This window comes from Vulpes vulpes, chromosome 8 (assembly GCF_048418805.1).
Source record: "Vulpes vulpes isolate BD-2025 chromosome 8, VulVul3, whole genome shotgun sequence".
NCBI classification, from domain to species: Eukaryota; Metazoa; Chordata; class Mammalia; order Carnivora; family Canidae; genus Vulpes; species Vulpes vulpes.
Window position 1 is genome coordinate 5560760 of NC_132787.1, and position 20931 is coordinate 5581690.

Consider the following 20931-nt stretch of genomic DNA (forward strand, 5'->3'; position numbering starts at 1 on the left):
TGTAGCAAGGCACTGGGCACTCTGTTCTTGGGTGGCAGGATGACAAGGTTAAAAGGGCCCATGTCTCTGATCTTTCTCCCTCTCTCTCTGTGCCCGTACACAGGTGGCGTGGAGCACATGGAATGTGAAATGAAACTGGAGGGCCCCGTCAGCCCTGACGTGGAGCCTGGCAGAGAAGAGACTGAGGAAAGCAAGAAACGCAAACGCAAACCCTATCGGCCTGGTGAGGCCCTGGGATGGGGAGGTGCGTGGCAGGGGATAGCTTACCAGGTCCCCCAGCGGCTTCTCAGTCTCGGCTCTGCCTCCTCGTAGGCATCGGTGGTTTCATGGTGCGACAGCGGAAATCCCACACACGTGTGAAAAAGGGGCCTGCTGCACAGGCGGAGGTGTTGAGTGGGGATGGGCAGCCCGACGAGGGTGAGACGGGTGAGGGCTCCAGTGGGGCCTGGGAGAAGGTGGGGATCACAGGAACTATGGGGCACTGCCAGGGAGGCCCGGGAGGTGAGGGCTCACTTGTAGGGCCAAGAGGGTGGTGGACCCAACTGACATTGGGGAGAAAGCAGCCCAAAAGCCTCCCTCAGGTGCGTTGGGAGCAGCATGCCTGGTGTTCCCTGAGAGGGGCTGACATCTTCCCTTCTGTCCCCAGTGATGCCTGTGGACCTGCCTGTTGAGGGCCCTGTGGACCAGAGCTTAGCTGATGGGGATGAGAAAAAGAAGCAACAGAGGCGAGGGCGCAAGAAGAGCAAACTGGAAGACATGTTTCCTGCTTATTTGCAGGTGGGTCTGAGGCTCTGTGGGGTGAGGGAAGGCCTGCTCTGCAGAGCATGAAGAAGCCCAGTTCTCCTCCTCCTCCCTCAGGAAGCCTTCTTTGGGAAGGAGCTGCTGGACCTGAGCCGGAAGGCCCTTTTTGCAGTTGGGATGGGCCGGCCAACTTTTGGCCTAGGAACCCCAAAAACCAAAGGGGATGGAGGCTCAGATAGGAAGGAGCTCCCCACCTCACAGAAAGGTCAGTCATGTCGGGGTGAAGTGATCTGAAGGGATCCAACCTCCCTGTGCTTAGGAGCTGGTGAGGGGATTTGGTAGGGAACAGGCTCGTCTCCTGGAATTGAGGGTGGGCCAAGTCCCTGGCCTGTGGAGCTGGGGACCCATTCTGGGCATGAAGCGTAGGGCATCTCTGACTGGAGCGGGGACTGTTGCTCATAGGAGATGATGGTCCGGATGTTGCAGATGAAGAATCCCGTGGCCCTGAGGGCAAGGCTGATACACCAGGTGAGGGCTGCTGGGAAGAACGTGTCCTGTCTTGGTTTTGCCTGTCAACATGTTTTGCCCCTAAGCACGATCTGGGTTGGGGGCTGGAAACTGTTTCATGCTCTCTGTGGTTCAGGGTGGCCAGTGTGGTGCCTCTACACTGTCTGTGGCTGACAGGTGTCTCCTTGCAATTGCAGGACCTGAAGATGGAGGTGTGAAGGCATCCCCAGTGCCCAGTGACCCCGAGAAGCCAGGCACTCCGGGTGAAGGGATGCTTAGCTCTGACTTAGATAGGATTCCCACAGAAGGTGAGGCTATGGCCCACACTCCTTCGGATATAAGCATCCTCTGTGGGAGAAGAAGGTCCTACTTGTGGGACTACCATCTGCACAGCTGCTTTAATGGGGAGTCCCGGGCACCTTTCCTGGGGTGTCCCCTCAAATTCCCAGTCTTCCTCAGCAGCATCCTTCATCAACCCCCCACAGAACTGCCAAAGATGGAATCCAAGGACCTGCAGCAGCTCTTCAAGGATGTTCTGGGTTCTGAACGAGAGCAGCACCTGGGTTGCGGAACCCCTGGCCCAGATGGTAGCCGTACACCGCTGCAGAGGCCCTTTCTCCAAGGTGATGTGGCTGGGAGTGGTGTGAAGACTGGGTGGCCAGGTTTGTCCAGGCTTGCCCCCAGGACGGGTGTCTTGCCCCCTTTCTCTGATCCTCTGCCTCTTGTAGGTGGACTCCCTTTGGGCAATCTCCCCTCCAGCAGCCCAATGGACTCCTACCCAGGCCTCTGCCAGTCCCCATTTCTGGATTCTAGGTTGGTATCTATGCCTAACTTCTGTGGGCAGTCCCTATTGTCCCTTCCCTCCCACTGGGGCCATGCCAAGGGAGGGGACCTTGGACTCCTGGGTGCTGCTGTAGCAACACTTCCCCCCTGTTCCTTAGTTAGTGACCTGGGGGCTCCAGGCAGTCTGTCTGGGGTGGGGCTTGGCATCCCTGCCCTCTGTGACTCTCTGCCCCTGCGCCCCAGGGAGCGCGGGGGCTTCTTTAGCCCGGAACCCGGTGAGCCAGACAGCCCCTGGACAGGCTCGGGGGGCACCACGCCCTCCACCCCCACCACCCCCACCACGGAGGGTGAGGGCGACGGGCTCTCCTATAACCAGCGGAGCCTTCAGCGCTGGGAGAAGGATGAGGAGTTGGGCCAGCTCTCCACCATCTCGCCTGTGCTCTATGCCAACATTAACTTTCCCAATCTCAAGCAGGATTACCCAGGTACCCATGGGATGGGGGCAAGGGCAACAGCCTGGTAATGCGGTGGCACAGGGTTCGCATGCCAGGTCTCCTCTAACGACATGCTTTTGCCCTCCAGACTGGTCTAGCCGTTGCAAACAAATCATGAAGCTCTGGAGAAAAGTTCCAGCTGCTGACAAAGCCCCCTACCTGGTGAGATGGCAGGGAGCCTGTGTCTGGGTGGAAACTGGGGCTTGAGGATGTCTTTGGGAAATTCACCTCAGTTCTTTCCATTTCCCACTCCTAAAGCGACTGGGCCAGAAGCGATCTGCTCCTGGGTAGGGAGTGAGTGACATGAGGGATGGGGGCTGGGCACGAAACTGAGTCGTAGGCCTAAGGCTGTGTCCTGTATTCCTCAGCAAAAGGCCAAAGATAACCGGGCGGCTCACCGCATCAACAAGGTGCAAAAGGTGAGTGTAGGCCAGACCGGGCCATGCCATCCAAATCCTGTAGCCGGGGGGCCTCTCTGAGGGTATGGGGGACATAGGGCCTGCCACAGCAGCCTGACTGCTCTGTGCCTGGTCTCCCCCCTATAGCAGGCTGAGAGCCAGATCAACAAGCAGACCAAGGTGGGCGACATGGCCCGTAAGACTGACCGACCAGCCCTACATCTCCGCATTCCCCCCCAGCCAGGGGCACTGGGCAGTCCGCCCCCTGCTGCTGCCCCCACCATTTTCATTGGCAGCCCCACAACCCCCGCCGGCTTGTCTACCTCTGCGGACGGGTTCCTGAAGCCGCCAGTGGGCACAGTGCCCGGCCCCGACTCGCCCGGTGAGCTCTTCCTCAAGCTCCCACCCCAGGTGCCCGCCCAAGTGCCTTCGCAGGACCCCTTTGGACTGGCCCCCGCCTACGCTCTGGAGCCTCGCTTCCCCACGGCACCACCTACCTATCCTCCCTATCCTAGTCCGACTGGGGCCCCCGCGCCGCCTCTGACGCTGGGCGCCTCATCTCGTCCTGGGACTGGCCAGCCAGGGGAATTCCACACTACCCCACCTGGCACCCCCCGACACCAGCCCTCCACACCTGACCCCTTTCTCAAACCCCGCTGCCCCTCACTGGACAACCTGGCTGTGCCTGAGAGCCCAGGGATAGGGGGAGGCAAGGCTGCCGAACCCCTGCTGTCGCCCCCACCTTTTGGCGAGTCTCGGAAGGCCCTAGAGGTGAAGAAGGAAGAGCTTGGGGCATCCTCTCCGAGCTACGGGCCCCCAAACCTAGGCTTTGTTGACTCACCTTCCTCAGGCCCCCACCTGGGCAGCCTGGAGTTAAAGGCACCCGATGTCTTCAAAGCCCCCCTGACCCCTCGGGCATCTCAGGTAGAGCCCCAGAGCCCGGGCTTGGGCCTAAGGCCCCAGGAGCCACCCCCTGCCCAGGCTTTGGCCCCTTCTTCCCCCAGCCACTCGGACATCTTTCGCCCTGGCCCTTACCCTGATCCCTATGCCCAGCCGCCATTGACCCCTCGACCCCAACCCCCACCTCCCGAGAGCTGCTGTGCCCTGCCTCCTCGCTCATTGCCCTCAGACCCTTTCTCCCGAGTGCCCGCCAGTCCCCAGTCCCAGTCCAGCTCCCAGTCTCCGTTAACACCCCGTCCTTTGTCTGCCGAGGCTTTTTGCCCATCCCCTGTTACCCCTCGCTTCCAGTCCCCTGACCCCTATTCCCGTCCTCCCTCACGCCCTCAGTCCCGTGACCCATTTGCCCCCTTGCATAAGCCACCCCGACCCCAGCCCCCTGAAGTTGCCTTCAAGGCTGGGCCTCTAGCCCACACTCCACTGGGGGCTGGCGGCTTCCCAGCAGCCCTGCCCTCAGGGCCGACAGGTGAGCTCCATGCTAAGGTCCCAAGTGGACAGCCCCCAAATTTCGCCCGGTCCCCTGGGACGGGTGCTTTTGTGGGCACCCCCTCTCCCATGCGTTTCACTTTCCCTCAGGCGGTAGGGGAGCCTTCCCTAAAGCCCCCTGTTCCTCAGCCTGGTCTCCCTCCACCCCATGGGATCAACAGCCATTTTGGGCCTGGCCCTACCTTGGGCAAGCCTCAAAGCACAAACTACGCAGTAGCCACAGGGAATTTCCACCCATCGGGCAGCCCCCTGGGATCCAGCAGCGGGTCCACAGGAGAGGGCTTTGGGCTGTCCCCGCTACGCCCCCCATCAGTCTTACCCACACCTGCACCCGATGGATCCCTCCCCTACCTGTCCCATGGAGCCTCACAGCGGGCAGGCATCACCTCTCCGGTCGATAAGCGAGAAGACCCAGGGGCTGGAATGGGCGGCTCTTTGGTGGCACCTGAACTTCCAGGTACCCAGGACCCAGGCCTGTCCAGCCTCAGCCAAACAGAACTGGAGAAGCAGCGCCAGGTAGGTAGACATCCTGGAGCAAACCTCCCCCACCCCCCACAATACCTTTGCTGTCTCTGTGCCAGCCCTGTGGTTAGAGTAGAATGGACTTACCCCACTTTTCTGTTCTCTGCTCAGCGCCAGCGACTCCGGGAGCTGCTGATTCGGCAGCAGATCCAGCGCAACACCCTGCGGCAGGAGAAGGAGACAGCTGCGGCAGCTGCAGGAGCTGTGGGGCCCCCGGGCAGCTGGGGTGCTGAGCCCAGCAGCCCTGCCTTTGAGCAGCTGAGTCGAGGCCAGACCCCCTTCGCTGGGACCCAGGTAGGGAGAGTGGCAAGGGGTGAGGGGCTCAGGGTCCTGAAGATGGCCCCCCTCATCTATCTCTGTCTCTCCTAGGACAAGAGCAGCCTTGTGGGGCTGCCCCCAAGCAAGTTGGGGGGCCCCATCCTGGGGCCAGGGGCTTTTCCTGGTGATGACCGACTCTCCCGGCCACCTCCACCAGCCACCCCTTCTTCTCTGGATGTGAATAGCCGGTGAGGCTCCAAGGGGTTCCCTTGAAGTAAAGCAAAGGAACAGACCTCCCCACCTGTGTGTGCTCCCCCTGGTTTCCCCATGGCTGATCCTTGTCCCCGTGTCACTTAACTCTTCCCCATTCCCTCTGACTGCAGCAACTCCATCCTTCCCTGCTGCCCTAAGCCTGTTTTCTAGCTCTCCATCCTGATTTCATCGTACTGACTGTTGCATGTTTTTCCAGGCAACTGGTGGGAGGCTCCCAAGCCTTCTATCAGCGAGCGCCCTACCCTGGGTCCCTGCCCTTACAGCAACAGCAGCAGCAGCAGCAGCAGCAACTGTGGCAGCAGCAGCAGCAGCAGCAACAGCAGCAGGCAACGGCAGCCACTTCCATGCGACTTGCCATGTCTACTCGCTTTCCGTCAACTCCTGGGCCTGAACTGGGCCGCCAAGCCCTGGGTTCCCCCTTGGCGGGACTTCCCACTCGCCTGCCTGGCCCCGGAGAGCCAGTGCCTGGTCCAGCTGGTCCTGCCCAGTTCATTGAGTTGCGGCACAATGTCCAGAAGGGACTAGGACCTGGGGGGGCTCCATTTCCTGGTCAGGGCCCCCCTCAGAGACCCCGTTTTTACCCAGTAAGTGAGGACTCCCACCGAATGGCTCCTGAAGGGCTTCGAGGCCTAGCCGTATCAGGCCTTCCCCCACAGAAACCCTCAGCACCCCCGGCCCCTGAATTGAACAACAGCCTCCATCCAATACCCCACACCAAAGGTCCCTCCCTGCCCGCCAGCTTGGAGCTGGTTAGCCGGCCCCCCTCAAGCACTGAGCTTGGCCGTCCTCCTCCTCTGGCCCTGGAAGCTGGGAAGTTACCCTGCGAGGATCCTGAGCTGGACGATGAGTTTGATGCCCACAAGGCCCTAGAGGATGATGAGGAGCTTGCTCACCTAGGCCTGGGTGTGGATGTGGCCAAGGGAGATGATGAGCTGGGCACCTTGGAAAACCTGGAGACCAATGATCCCCACCTGGATGACCTGCTCAACGGGGATGAGTTTGATCTACTGGCCTACACTGATCCTGAGCTGGACACTGGGGACAAGAAGGACATCTTCAATGAGCACCTAAGGCTGGTGGAATCGGCCAATGAAAAGGCAGAGCGGGAGGCCCTTCTGCGGGGGGTGGAGCCAGTATCCTTGGGCCCTGAGGAACGCCCTCCACCTGCTGCTGATGCCTCTGAGCCCCGTCTGGCATCAGTGCTTCCAGAGGTGAAGCCCAAGGTGGAGGAAGGTGGGCGCCACCCTTCCCCTTGCCAGTTTGCCATTACCACCCCCAAGGTAGAGCCGGCACCTGCTACCACTTCCCTAAGCCTGGGGCTGAAGCCAGGTCAGAGCGTTATGGGCAGCCGGGACACCCGGATGGGCACAGGACCCTTTTCCAGCAGTGGGCACACAACTGAGAAGGGCCCCTTTGGGGCCACGGGAGGACCACCAGCTCACCTGTTGACCCCCAGCCCGCTGAGTGGCCCAGGAGGGTCCTCTCTGCTGGAAAAGTTTGAGCTGGAGAGTGAGGCCTTGACCTTGCCCGGTGGCCATACTGCATCTGGGGATGAGCTGGACAAGATGGAGAGCTCGCTGGTAGCCAGTGAGTTGCCCTTACTCATTGAGGATCTGTTGGAGCATGAGAAGAAGGAGCTGCAGAAGAAGCAGCAGCTTTCCGCACAGCTGCAGCCTGTTCAGCAGCAGCAGCAGCAGCAGCAGCAACAACAACAGCAACATTCCTTGCTGTCTGCACCAGGCCCTGCCCAGGCCATGTCTTTGCCACACGAGGGCTCTTCTCCCAGTTTGTCTGGACCCCAACAGCAGCTTGCCCTAGGACTTGGAGGTTCCCGACAGCCAGGCTTGGCGCAACCACTGATGCCCACCCAGCCACCAGCACATGCCCTGCAGCAACGTCTGGCCCCATCCATGGCCATGGTATCCAATCAAGGGCATATGCTAAGTGGGCAGCATGGAGGGCAGGCAGGCTTGGTGCCCCAGCAGAGCTCCCAGCCAGTGCTGGCACAGAAGCCCATGGGTACCATGCCACCTTCTATGTGTATGAAACCTCAGCAGCTGGCCATGCAGCAGCAACTGGCTAACAGCTTCTTCCCGGATACAGGTAACTTCAGCCAGGGGCACTAGCTTAGTTATTTAGGGGTGATCACTGCTACCACCAAGTGGACACTAGTGCTATGGGACCTACAATCATCCCCAGCTAAGGGAAGTGGGATTCAAAGAGCATGGGCTAAATGCCATACTAGCAGTGCAGGCAGAAGTGTTGGAGCTTTTGCGAAGGGAGGAATAGTGCCTGGCATATAGCAGGCATTCAGATGTTGGAATGAATGGAATGAATGCATGAAGCCTGATTAGCAAAGGCTCTGGAGCTGAGGCGAGACCAGCGGATGGGGAGTTGGGAGAGAAGTGGTGCAGGACAAAGCAGTCCAGGTAGGGGCGAGGGCTTGAGTGAGACTGCTGGTGGGAAGCCAGTGGGTACGTTTGGAGACAGCAGTGAAGTGGTTAGGCAGGAGTGGACTCTGTATGGAGGGAAGTGAGTGGGTACTACCCTAATTTTGGACATGTAAGAAGTGGGGCCAGGTTAAGAAAGATCTTAAATTATAGTAGCATTTATTAAATTGTTATTTGCTAAGGAGTCTGCCATGTACTTTGCGCTCGTCATCTGATTGAATTACAACAAATTTATTAAATAGGTACTGCTGTTATCTTCAATTATAGAAAGGGAAGTAGGCTTGGAGGTTAAGTATCTTGCCCAGTTCATACAACTGACAGAGCTAGAGTTTGAATCCTGGCCTTCTGATCCTCTTACCTATTCTCTCAGAGTATGAGGAGAGGGAGTTTGGTTAGTGCTTTAAAAAATTGAGAGTTAACTTTTGTGAGCAGTAGAGAAATACACAATGTGTGAGATTTTAGGAAGATTTTAAGTTTTGGGTGGTTGCTTATTTCTCCTTTTTTACCCAGGACCCTGAGCAGGCAAGAAAGTGGGCTATAGGTGATGCATGTCGCGCCCAAAACAGCTCTGGCATCTAAGACTTTGGCACAGTGCCCACATCTTGGGTTCTTGGGCTGTACTAGTTGCCCTAAGAATATTTTCTTTGAAGAATGTTTTCTGGGTCATACAGTGTACTCATAGTCTGTGTCACATTTGATCCTCTCAGTAGTTCCATGAGATAGGCAGAGTAGGGAATCATGAGCTGTGTCAGATAGAGGAAGAAACTGAGGCTCAGAGAAGTCAAATGACAGTGATGTATTGGCCTCACGAATCCTTACTTAATATCTCTTCTTAGCCCTGTGCAAGTGAAAACAGGACCACATTCCTATGAATTATAAAGCTGAGTCACCCAGGCTGCCTGGCTTCTAGTACAATGGTCTTTCTACCCTTATTTTGCCATTCCGTTGTCCTACTTGGTTCAGCGGAGGCCAAGGTGTTGGGTGTTGGAAGGCACAGCAGACATAGAGGGGAATATTGACTCCAATATCCAGCTTATTCGGCTCTCCCCTCTCCAGATCTGGACAAATTTGCGGCAGAAGATATCATTGATCCCATTGCAAAGGCCAAGATGGTGGCTTTGAAAGGCATCAAGAAGGTGATGGCTCAGGGCAGCATTGGAGTGGCACCTGGTATGAACAGGTAAGACTTGGGAGGTGGGGGGTGATCAGCTCTTTTCCTTTCCTAGTCCTTCCCCTCTCCTTCTTTGTCCCCCTCCCTACTTGTCCTACTTCTCTGCCTTTCAACTTTCTCCATGACCTACACATCCCCTTTGTTGTGGCGGACTCCAGGCAGCAAGTGTCCCTGCTAGCCCAGAGGCTCTCAGGGGGGCCCGGCAGTGATCTGCAGAACCATGTGGCAGCTGGAAGTGGCCAGGTAAGTGATCAGGTGGGATTAGGAACGTGTGTCCTCTCCAGTCAGGCCATGCTTAGGGCCTGCTATGGAACAATGACCCTTCAGCAAGTTTCTCTCACCACAGGAGCGGAGTGCTGGTGACCCCTCCCAGCCTCGTCCCAACCCGCCCACCTTTGCCCAGGGAGTGATCAGTGAGTATGGGGATGGGGAGGAGTGTGCAAGGGAGTGGCTGGGGGCAGATGGTTGAGGAAGAGGGATTCTGAGCTCCCTTTGGCAGGTCCCGACACCCTGTTTCTTTTCTCAGATGAGGCTGACCAGCGGCAGTATGAGGAATGGCTGTTTCATACCCAACAGCTCCTACAGATGCAGCTGAAGGTGCTAGAGGAGCAGATTGGTGTGCACCGCAAGTCTCGGAAGGCTCTGTGCGCCAAGCAGCGCACTGCCAAAAAGGCTGGCCGTGAGTTCCCGGAGGCTGATGCCGAGAAGCTCAAGCTGGTGACGGAGCAGCAGAGTAAGATCCAGAAACAGCTGGATCAGGTACGGAAAGCAGACTTCAGCCTGGCAACCAGGAGCCCAACAAGAGGGAGGGCACGGTTGGGCTGGCTCCAGGCTGACTTCCCAATTCTCCTGTGCTAGGTCCGGAAGCAGCAGAAGGAGCACACCAATCTCATGGCAGAGTATCGGAATAAGCAGCAGCAGCAGCAGCAGCAGCAGCAACAACAGCAGCAGCAGCAACACTCAGCTGTGCTGGCCCTTAGCCCTTCCCAGAGTCCCCGGCTACTCACCAAGCTCCCTGGTCAGCTGCTCCCGGGCCATGGGCTGCAGCCACCACAGGGGCCTCCGGGTGGGCAAGCTGCAGGTCTTCGCCTGCCCCCAGGAGGCATGACACTCCCTGGACAGCCTGGTGGCCCTTTCCTCAACACCTCCCTGGCCCAACAGCAGCAACAGCAACACTCTGGTGGAGCTGGGGCCTTGGGGGGCCCCTCAGGGGGCTTTTTCCCAGGCAACCTGGCTCTTCGAGGCCTAGGACCCGATTCAAGACTTTTACAGGAAAGGCAGCTGCAGCTCCAGCAGCAGCGCATGCAACTAGCCCAGAAACTGCAACAGCAGCAGCAACAGCACCTCTTAGGACAGGTGGCAGTCCAGCAGCAACAGCAGCAGAGCCTGGGTGTACAGGCAAACCAGGCTCTGGGTCCCAAACCCCAGGGGCTTCTGCCTCCCAGCAGCCGTCAGGGCCTCTTGGTCCAACAGCTGTCCCCACAACCACCCCAGGGGCCCCAGGGCATGCTGGGCCCTGCCCAGGTAGCAGTGTTGCAGCAACAGCAGCAGCAGCAACACCCTGGAGCCTTGGGCCCCCAGGGTCCTCACAGACAGGTGCTTCTGACCCAGTCCCGGGTGCTGAGTTCCCCCCAGCTGGCACAGCAGGGTCAGGGCCTCATGGGACACCGGCTGGTCACAGCCCAGCAGCAGCAGCAGCAGCAACAGCAGCAACAGCAGCAACAGCACCAACAGCAGGGATCCATGGCAGGCCTTTCCCATCTGCAGCAGGGCCTGATGCCACACGGCGGGCAGCCCAAACTCAGCACTCAGCCCATGGCCGCCTTGCAGCAGCAGCAGCAGCAGCTCCAGCAGCAGCAGCAGCAGCAGCAGCAGCAGCAGCAGCTCCAACAGCAACAGCAGCAGCAGCTCCAACAGCAACAGCAGCAGCAACTGCAACAGCAGCAATTACAGCAGCAGCAGCAGTTTCAGCAGCAGCAGCAGCAGCTACAGCAACAGCAGCAGCAGCAATTTCAGCAGCAACAGCAGCAGCAGCAGCAACAGCAGCAACAGCAGATGGGCCTCTTGAACCAGAGTCGAACTTTACTGTCTCCACAGCAGCAGCAGCCGCAGCAGCCACAGCAACAGGTGCCCCTTGGCCCCGGCATGCCCGCCAAGCCCTCACAACACTTTTCTAGCCCTGGAGCCCTGGGCACCACTGTCCTGCTGACGGGCAAGGAGCAGAGCATGGTAGAGACAGCTCTTCCTCCAGAGGCCACGGAGGGGCCATCCACACATCAGGGGGCACCGCTAGCCCTAGGGACTGTTCCTGAGTCGGCAGCCACTGAACCTGGGGAGGTGAAGCCCTCACTCTCTGGGGACTCACAGCTCCTGGTTGTCCAGCCGCAGACCCAGCCACAACCCAGCTCTGCACAGCTGCAGCCACCTCTGAGGCTCCCAGGGCCACAGCAGCAGCAAGTTAACTTGCTCCACACAGCCACTGTGGGAAGCCATGGGCAAGCAGGCAGCGGCTCCTCCTCGGAGGCCTCACCCATGCCCCACCTGCTGGCCCAATCCTCTGTTCCTTTAGGGGAGCAGCCTGGGACCATGACCCAGAACCTTCTGGGCTCCCAACAGCCCCTTGGACTAGAGCGGCCAGTGCAGAATAATGCCGGGCCGCAGCCTGCCAAAGCAGGATCTGTCCCCCAGTCTGGACCGGGCCTGCCTGGGCCTGGAGTCATGCCGACAGTGGGTCAGCTTCGAGCGCAGCTCCAAGGAGTCCTGGCCAAAAACCCCCAGTTGCGGCACTTGAGCCCTCAGCAGCAGCAGCAGCTACAGGCACTCCTCATGCAGCGGCAACTGCAGCAGAGTCAGGCAGTGCGCCAGGCCCCACCCTACCAGGAACCCGGGGCCCAGCCCTCTCCCCTCCAGGGCCTCCTGGGCCGCCAGCCCCAACTTGGGGGCTTCCCTGGATCCCAGACAGGCCCCCTCCAGGAGCTAGGGGTGGGGCTTCGACCTCAGGGCCCACCCCGGCTCCCCGCCCCACAAGGAGCCTTAGCCACAGGACCAGTTCTCGGCCCTGTCCATCCCACTCCTCCACCATCCAGCCCCCAAGAGCCAAAGAGACCTTCCTCACAGCCCCCCGGAGCCAGCCCCCTGGTCCCATCCCAGCTCCCTTCTGAGGCCCAGCTCCCTCCCACCCAGCCAGGGACCCCAAAACCCCAGGGGCCATCCTTGGAGCTGCCTCCTGGGAGGGTCTCACCTGCTGCTGCCCAGCTTGCAGATACGTTCTTCGGCAAGGGGCTGGGACCTTGGGACCCTCCAGACAGCCTAGTAGAAGCCCAGAAGCCAGAGCAGAGCAGCCTGGTACCTGGGCATCTGGAGCAGGTGAATGGGCAGGCAGTGCCTGAGCCACCCCATCTCAGCATCAAGCAGGAGCCTCGGGAAGAGCCATGTGCCCTGGGAGCCCAGGCGGTGAAGAGGGAGGCCAACGGGGAGCCAATAGGGGCACCAGGTACCAGCAACCACCTCCTGCTGGCAGGCCCCCGTTCAGAGGCCGGGCATCTGCTCTTGCAGAAGCTTCTACGGGCAAAGAATGTGCAACTCAGCACTGGGCGGGGGCCCGAGGGGCTGCGAGCTGAGATCAACGGGCACATTGACAGCAAGCTGGCTGGGCTGGAGCAGAAACTACAGGGTACCCCCAGCAACAAGGAGGTGAGTGCTCTAGATAGATTGAGAAGATAGAGTGGGGACTGCAACCGGGGCAGCGTGAGCAGGTCTGGTTCACCCAGGAGAGGTGAGGGCTCCGAGGAAGACAGCAGCCTTCACTGTGGGTTTATCCGGCTTAGGATACAGCAGCAAGGAAGCCTGTGACACCGAAGCCCAAGCGGGTACAGAAGGCAAGCGACAGGTTGGTGAGCTCCCGAAAGAAGCTGCGGAAGGAGGACGGGGTCAGGGCCAGCGAGGCCTTGCTGAAACAGCTGAAACAGGTGACCCCTAGGAGCCAGCCCCCTGGTCCCATCCCAGGATAGGGGGCACCCTGGCCCCCAGCTGTGCAGTGGCAGAGATGTACACACTGCAGGTTCCAACCTTGTCGTCTTGCCCCTCCTAGGAGCTGTCCCTGCTGCCCCTAACGGAGCCTACCATCACCGCCAATTTTAGCCTCTTTGCTCCCTTCGGCAGTGGCTGCCCAGTCAACGGGCAGTGCCAGCTGAGGGGGGCCTTTGGAAGTGGGGCACTGCCCACTGGCCCTGACTACTATTCCCAGCTGCTTACCAAGGTCAGAAAAACGGCAATACCTTTGGGGGATGACAAGGTTCTTGGGGAGGTGGAGGTGGGAGTGAGAAATGAGGAAATCGCTGATGTCGTGCGGGGCCAGGAGATTACGTCATTCTCCCTCTGCCATCTTGCACACAACACCCCACCCCACCCCCAGAATAACCTGAGTAACCCGCCGACACCACCCTCGTCGCTGCCCCCCACCCCACCCCCATCGGTGCAGCAGAAGATGGTGAATGGTGTCACTCCATCCGAAGAGCTGGGGGAGCACCCCAAGGATGCTGCCTCTGCCCGGGATACTGAAGGGACGCTGAGGGGTAAGTCAGGAGCAGAGTGGGCCTCTCCTTCTCTGGTGGGACTTGGTGGCCGGGGCAGTGTGCCCTCTCGTAGGGTTTGAGACAGGAATGATTGCACGTTGTCCTGTGTGTGCGCGTGACCATGTACCTGAAATAAGGAAGGGCCTTCTCAGGGCTGATTTGTTGGAAGCAAGGAGTCCAGAGCACACGCAACCGAGGAGGCGGTTGGCAGGAAGAGTGTTGATGAGGCCTTTGTCTATGAGGTGCAGCCTTGCTTTAGTGGGTATAGAACTAAAATCTAGATTTGAATTCTCCAATTCCTATATTCATTTAGCTGTTAGCATGGCTAAGTAACATGAACGACTTGTGTGGGCCCCAATTTCCTTACTGTAAATAGGTGTTATAATATTCCTCTGCTGGAGTTGTTAAAGGCTGATAAACAAAGCCCAGTGCCTGGCACATAGGAAAGGCTCGATAAATACAGCTCACCTGCCCCAGCCTGGTATGTAGGTGGGTGGGCAGGCAGCAGTCATGAGAGCTAAGTTAGATCTTACACTAGTTAGGCCTGAAATATGGGGGAGAAGGCCCCATCAGCTTTGGCCTCCAGCCTGACTTTTCTTCTCCCTTCCCACCCTTCAGATGCTTCAGAGGTGAAGAGTCTAGACCTGCTGGCCGCCTTGCCTACACCCCCTCACAATCAGACTGAGGATGTCAGGTGGGGGTGGCTACAAATGGGGATAAAGAATGGGATGGGGGGCAGGGTGCCTCACTTTTTCTTTTGGCCAATGGCAGATTTCAGATAAGGCTATGACATCTACTAATTTCTAGATTCAGGAGAGGGAGTCCGAAGGGCTGTACCAACAAATGTCTCTTTTTGGCCCCTAGGATGGAAAGTGACGAGGACAGCGATTCTCCTGATAGCATTGTGCCAGCTTCGTCCCCCGAAAGCATCCTAGGGGAGGAGGCACCTCGTTTCCCTCAGCTGGGCTCAGGCCGGTGGGAGCAGGAAGACCGGGCTCTCTCCCCTGTTATCCCCATAATTCCTCGGGCCAGTATCCCAGGTAGAGGCTGCTCTGAGCAGGAGCCTGGTGTGGCTGGGTTGTCAGGGCCCAGGGGAGAGAGGCAGCTGGAGCCTACACAGGTCCCTCTCTCTTTCAGTCTTCCCAGATACCAAACCTTATGGGGCCCTGGACCTGGAGACCTCTGGAAAGCTGCCTGCCACAACTTGGGAAAAGGGCAAAGGAAGCGAGGTGTCGGTCATGCTGACGGTCTCTGCTGCTGCGGCCAAGGTGTGTCCTGGGGGTACCTTGGAGGGACCCTGGTCAGAAGGCAGTCCCTGGAGCTTGTGTGGATAAATTCAGTCGCTCAGAACTGTGTACTAGGGCCTACTGTGTGTGAACGCCTGGGCTGGAGGCTGCAGGATTAGGGTAGATAAGGCAGGAGGGGTCGCTGCCCTCAAGGGGCTCACAGTCAAGTGATAGACCCAAGTCAGCAAATAAGGAGAGTGCACATAATGCGGCATGCTGCAAGACAGCGTGTCCCCAGTCACGTTTGGTGGAACTCTGTTATTTTTTTAATGTTGACAGGGTTTTGTGGTCAGAAAATTGGAAACCCCAGTTGAAACCACAAAACAAGTTTCTTTAGTATAAGACTCCTCAGATCCTGTAAATTGCTAATGTGTATCATGAGTCTCCGAGTTGTGAATATAGTGTGTGTCCGTCTGAAACTTGGTGGGCATGGGTCCCTTCTTGGGGAGCGCCCACTAATGACCACAGCAGTCCGGGAGAGGTGCTATGAAAGAAATGTGTGAAAGGGCAGGACTGAGTGGCCGCTTGGGGAGTGCGGTTCTGGGTGTTCTTGTCCCCACCACATTGGTGGCAGCGCCTGCTCCACACTGCCGACATGGTCCTCCCGTCCCCTTCCCTGCCCTGGCAGAACCTGAATGGTGTGATGGTGGCAGTGGCAGAGCTGCTAAGCATGAAGATCCCCAACTCCTATGAGGTGCTGTTCCCAGAGAGCCCTGCCCGGGCAGGCATTGAGCCTAAGAAGGGGGAAGCTGAGGGCCCTGGTGAGTTTGGCAGGAAATCTCCTTGGGACTGCAGGGAGTGATTCTGGTGGGAGGTTCTGACCCCTTCCTTCCTGCAGGAGGGAAAGAAAAGGGTCTGGGAGGCAAGAGCCCGGAAGCTGGCCCTGATTGGCTGAAACAGTTTGATGCAGTGTTGCCTGGCTATACCCTCAAGAGCCAGCTAGACATCCTGAGCCTCCTGAAACAGGTGGGTCTGGGGGAGAAAAGAGGGTGGGTGTCGCTAGGGCAAGAAGGCAGAGGGCTTCTGGGAGTGGAATGTGGGTGAGAGGAGGGAGGGGGGCTAGTGGAACGAGGAGCTGGCACTAACGATACCGGGCACATGCCCTCCCTTAGGAGAGCCCTGCCCCAGAGCCCCCCACCCAACACAGCTACACCTACAACGTCTCCAATCTGGATGTGCGACAGCTCTCAGCCCCGCCTCCTGAGGAACCCTCCCCGCCCCCGTCCCCCTTGGCACCCTCTCCTGCCAGCCCCCCTGCTGAGCCCCTGGTTGAACTCCCGGCTGAACCCTCAGCTGAGCCACCAGTCCCATCGCCTCTGCCACTGGCCTCGTCCCCTGAGTCAGCCAGACCCAAGCCCCGAGCCCGGCCCCCTGAAGAAGGTGAAGATTCCCGGCCCCCTCGCCTCAAGAAGTGGAAAGGGGTGCGCTGGAAGCGGCTGCGGCTGCTGCTGACCATCCAGAAGGGCAGTGGGCGGCAGGAGGACGAGCGGGAAGTGGCAGAGTTTATGGAACAGCTCGGCACAGCCCTGCGACCCGACAAGGTGCCTCGTGATATGCGGCGCTGCTGCTTCTGTCATGAGGAGGGTGACGGGGCCACTGATGGGCCGGCGCGCCTGCTGAACCTGGACCTGGACCTGTGGGTGCACCTCAACTGTGCCCTGTGGTCCACAGAGGTGTACGAGACCCAGGGTGGGGCGCTGATGAACGTTGAGGTCGCCCTGCACCGAGGGCTGCTCACCAAGTGCTCCCTGTGCCAGCGCACTGGCGCCACCAGCAGCTGCAATCGAATGCGTTGCCCCAACGTCTACCATTTTGCCTGCGCCATCCGCGCCAAGTGCATGTTCTTCAAGGACAAGACCATGCTGTGTCCAATGCATAAGATCAAGGGGCCCTGTGAACAGGAGCTGAGCTCTTTTGCTGTCTTCCGGCGGGTCTACATTGAGCGGGATGAGGTGAAGCAAATCGCCAGCATCATCCAGCGGGGAGAGCGGCTGCACATGTTCCGCGTGGGGGGCCTTGTGTTCCACGCCATCGGACAGCTGCTCCCTCATCAGATGGCTGACTTCCACAGTGCCACTGCCCTCTATCCCGTTGGCTATGAGGCCACGCGCATCTACTGGAGCCTCCGCACCAACAACCGCCGCTGCTGCTACCGCTGCTCCATTGGCGAGAACAATGGAAGGCCAGAGTTCGTCATCAAAGTCATGGAGCAGGGCCTGGAGGACCTGGTCTTCACGGATGCCTCCCCCCAGGGTGAGCACTGGGCCCTCAAAATGCTAATGTGTTAGTGGAAGGGATCCACAGGGTCCTTGTGAGGGATCTTCCTCCCCTGGCTTCAGGCAGGTGGGGGTTCTTTTAAAGATCCCCAGAGAAAGCATTTCAGCTTCTGTTAGTCACCCTAAATTCCCTTGTGATTGAAGATACTTTGCTTGTCTACTTCACATATTTTAGCTCCTTTTCCTATCCTCAGTGGAACTAAAGAATACGATTCTGAGACCGCGTCAGCTGGATCACTTACCCTATTCCTAACCATGAGTTCCTTACGGTTGCTTTTCCCCCATCAAAATTCTTTTGCCCTGAGTTTTAGCGTTAAGGATAGAAATAAGTGAGCAAGGACTGTGTGCCACAAACTAAAGTAAGTGATTGACATAGGTTGTTTTGTCCATGGCAGCCCTGTGAGGTAAGTACTCTTGTTTTGCCCAGTGTACACGTATAGAAAAAGAGCCTTCGAGAGATTGGAGTATTGGCATAAAGGCCCATGGCTGATACTAGAACCCGAACCCACATCTTCCCAACTCCAAAGCATGCGTGTTGTTGCGGCTCTCGGTCAGGCACTGAGGCCTGTGATGGGTCTCCTGGGCCCTGGGGTCACCCATCTCCTTGTTAGAGGGCTCTCTGCTGCCCCTACAGGGTAGGAAGCCTTCTGGCATATTGAGGGAAAAGGGGACTGGGAGGCCAGCTCGGGGCCTTGAAGAACCACACAGCCTCATGGCGGGAGGTAGGCAGGCTCCAGAAAACAACCACGGCTCTGGCTCAGGGTCAGGCTGAGGTCAGGCAACAGAAGTTGCCTCTGAGGGCTACTCTCTTTCCTTGTCCCTTAGCTGTGTGGAACCGCATCATCGAGCCTGTGGCCGCCATGAGAAAAGAGGCTGACATGCTGCGGCTCTTCCCCGAGTACCTGAAGGGCGAGGAGCTCTTCGGGCTGACGGTGCACGCCGTGCTGCGCATAGCTGAATCAGTAAGGAGGGTGCTGGGGGCCACGTGGGCACCGGGAACTCTGGTTCCTGCCCCTGAAATGCTCAGGCTAAGGCAAGCACAACCTGTGTCCACAGCTGCCTGGAGTGGAGAGCTGTCAAAACTATTTATTCCGCTATGGACGCCACCCCCTGATGGAGCTGCCACTCATGATCAATCCCACTGGCTGTGCCCGATCGGAGCCTAAAATCCTCACACACTACAAACGGTGAGCATGTGGGATGGGGGCGGTGGGATCCGGGAGTGGGGGTTGGTAGGAGCCCTCCGGCCGATTATAAAGGTCTAGGGGTTCACCCTAGGCCTCCTGATTAGAGGGGATGCAGGTGTCACTTAGGTTATCCCTTTCTTCTTCCTCCACGCTGCTCAGGTGTCCTGGGTTGACCTGGGGTCTGAGGCAGACTCATCTTGGGCCCCCTGGGAATGGCTGCTGGGGAGGTTCTGGGTAGACAGTGGTGAAATTTTATGAAGTTGATAAGGGAGCCAGTCACCTCCTTCCTCTCTTATTTTGCTTCCAGGGGGCCTGTGATTCTCCCAAACCTGAGACGCCCCATAAAGGCTAGGGTCACCTTCCCTTCCCCAGGCTGAGTTGGTGTCAAAAATAATTAGAAATATAATAGAAAAATAATAAAACCTTACATTTGTATAGCACTTTATACTTTTTTTTTCAAAGCGTTTTCACATCCATTATCTCATTTGATCCTCACAACAACCTTATGAGGTAGGTAGGGCAGGTGGTATGACCCCCCATTTACAGCTGAGAAAACTGCGACCCAGAAAGGTTAAGTGACTAGACAAAGGTCACACAGCTGGGACCAGAACTTTACCTCCCAACTCGTGGTGCACTGCTCTTTCTGTGTGCCACAGTAGCCTGACTTTGGTCCCTGGGTAGAGGGAGGCACAATCCTTATAGCAGGGTTTTCTCGAAGGCCTCTTGTTGCCTCTTGGGCTGTCGTGGAGCGTCAGGCTCTACTAGCCCAGTCATTCCTAGTCCTTGATGCTCTACAACAGTGGTTTTCAAACTGTGTGTGTTTCAGAAAGTCCTGGAACACATAAACTGAATAAGCAGAACTTGGCCCTCCCCGTGCAGAACTCCCCCTTCCCCAAATTGGATTCAACCGGAGGCATCCTCTTAACATCTACTTCATGTATTGGAATGCCATTAACATTTTATTAAAGAAAAAAAAGATCTCTACTAAATAAAAAAGAATCAAAAACGTTTGAAAACCACTGCTCTGGGAGGGGCAGGATTTTGGCTGGTGCCCTAGGGTGGTGAAAAGGCGTCGTGCCAGGCAGCAGTCATTCCCCTGCACTGAGCCCAACGTTATATGTCAGAGAAGGGGACAGTCTGAAGAAAGGAAAGGATACCACCTTTTGGCTATGAATTCAGAGCCACTTTTAATTCAAATCCAGCCCAGTGTGGTAGACATGGCCCCCAATTTCAGGGCTTCTGGTATGTGTAGGAGGTAGAAATCAGATGTTTGAGCAAATCATGAGCTTAAATGCCAGGCCTGGGCTGCTTGGGGAAGACCCCCCCCCCCCCAGAAGAGTGTGGCCTTGTGTAATGCTTGGTAGGAGGGTGGTATAAGGCAGGGAGATGGGAGAGTGGGCTCAGTGTACGGGAATTGGTGCCCCCCCCCCCATCTCCCATCCTGGCTCTCTGTGCCACTCAGGGTGTTGGAAGGGTCCCCACAATCAGTGGCTGTCTCATCAAAGCCAAGAGCCACATGCCTCCACTCCCATTTCCAAGATAGCACATGCCCCTAACTGGCATGTTGCACATCCCAGGGAGGAGGCGGGTGGTGTGTGCCTGGTCTGAGGGAGAGCTGTCTTGTCATGGCCTGTGTCACCTCCCAGGCCTCACACCCTGAACAGCACCAGCATGTCCAAGGCATATCAGAGCACCTTCACAGGCGAGACCAACACCCCATACAGTAAGCAGTTTGTGCACTCCAAGTCATCACAGTACCGGCGCCTGCGCACTGAGTGGAAGAACAACGTGTACCTGGCTCGCTCCCGTATCCAGGGCCTGGGGCTCTATGCCGCCAAGGACCTAGAAAAGCACACAATGGTCATCGAATATATTGGCACCATCATTCGCAATGAGGTGGCCAACCGGCGGGAGAAAATCTATGAGGAGCAGGTAAGGGCTGGCAGAGGGGCGGTCTTGGCTCGTGGTCCGTGCTCCTTCGAGGACCAACGGGCAGAATGGGGTCAGGGGAGCAGGTGGAAAGCTGTGGGAGGGGAGGGGAGAGATGGGATAAAGGCAGAATAAGAAATGAAGACAAGCCCACGGCCCGAGTCTGCTACGGGATCCCCCCCACCAGCACTGCTGCCATGCCCTGATACCCTTCCCACTTCTGCTACTTCTTCCCTTCTAGAATCGCGGCATCTACATGTTCCGAATAAACAACGAACATGTAATTGATGCTACGTTGACCGGAGGCCCTGCCAGGTGAGAGAGGAATGAGAAAGGAGGAATTCAGGGGTCGCTGGGGGTGACGTTCGGGGTGGGCCAAGAAGGAACCAAAACCATCCCGACTCAGTTGCCTGGCATACTCAATTCTGGCCCGCTGCTTAGGTACATTAACCATTCCTGTGCCCCTAACTGTGTGGCGGAAGTTGTGACATTTGACAAGGAGGATAAAATCATCATCATCTCCAGCCGGCGAATCCCCAAAGGAGAGGAGGTGAGGAAGTGTCCTATGTGGGTGACAAAGCAGCCCCCTCTTTGCTATTCCCCAGAGCCAAGTTCCAAGGCCACTGCCATCAGAGGAGA

The 20931-nt window shown here is 57.7% G+C and overlaps 1 protein-coding gene across 7 annotated transcripts in view; it reads left to right on the top strand.

Moving 5' to 3' along the window:
* KMT2D (lysine methyltransferase 2D) overlaps window positions 1-20931 on the top strand; it is a 39224-nt gene that overhangs the window by 15313 nt on the left and 2980 nt on the right. For 2 of the 7 annotated variants that reach the window (XM_072765387.1, XM_072765388.1), the window contains exons 21-54: window positions 104-223; window positions 313-426; window positions 647-777; window positions 859-1006; window positions 1204-1269; window positions 1446-1556; window positions 1734-1871; window positions 1977-2061; window positions 2275-2516; window positions 2614-2687; window positions 2894-2944; window positions 3071-4882; window positions 5000-5182; window positions 5258-5394; window positions 5616-7522; window positions 8926-9049; window positions 9199-9283; window positions 9387-9453; window positions 9567-9799; window positions 9899-12733; window positions 12868-13008; window positions 13131-13298; window positions 13455-13614; window positions 14233-14308; window positions 14479-14654; window positions 14752-14882; window positions 15529-15661; window positions 15739-15866; window positions 16013-17153; window positions 18002-18138; window positions 18233-18363; window positions 20010-20295; window positions 20534-20607; window positions 20734-20842. In XM_072765387.1, coding sequence (XP_072621488.1) covers window positions 104-223; window positions 313-426; window positions 647-777; window positions 859-1006; window positions 1204-1269; window positions 1446-1556; window positions 1734-1871; window positions 1977-2061; window positions 2275-2516; window positions 2614-2687; window positions 2894-2944; window positions 3071-4882; window positions 5000-5182; window positions 5258-5394; window positions 5616-7522; window positions 8926-9049; window positions 9199-9283; window positions 9387-9453; window positions 9567-9799; window positions 9899-12733; window positions 12868-13008; window positions 13131-13298; window positions 13455-13614; window positions 14233-14308; window positions 14479-14654; window positions 14752-14882; window positions 15529-15661; window positions 15739-15866; window positions 16013-17153; window positions 18002-18138; window positions 18233-18363; window positions 20010-20295; window positions 20534-20607; window positions 20734-20842 — 11654 coding nt within the window. Of the gene's footprint in view, window positions 1-103; window positions 224-312; window positions 427-646; window positions 778-858; window positions 1007-1203; window positions 1270-1445; window positions 1557-1733; window positions 1872-1976; window positions 2062-2274; window positions 2517-2613; window positions 2688-2893; window positions 2945-3070; window positions 4883-4999; window positions 5183-5257; window positions 5395-5615; window positions 7523-8925; window positions 9050-9198; window positions 9284-9386; window positions 9454-9566; window positions 9800-9898; window positions 12734-12867; window positions 13009-13130; window positions 13299-13454; window positions 13615-14232; window positions 14309-14478; window positions 14655-14751; window positions 14883-15528; window positions 15662-15738; window positions 15867-16012; window positions 17154-18001; window positions 18139-18232; window positions 18364-18825; window positions 19340-20009; window positions 20296-20533; window positions 20608-20733; window positions 20843-20931 lie in introns of those variants that run through there. The other 5 variants (XM_072765390.1, XM_072765391.1, XM_072765389.1 and 2 more) reach the window with 5 other exon arrangements.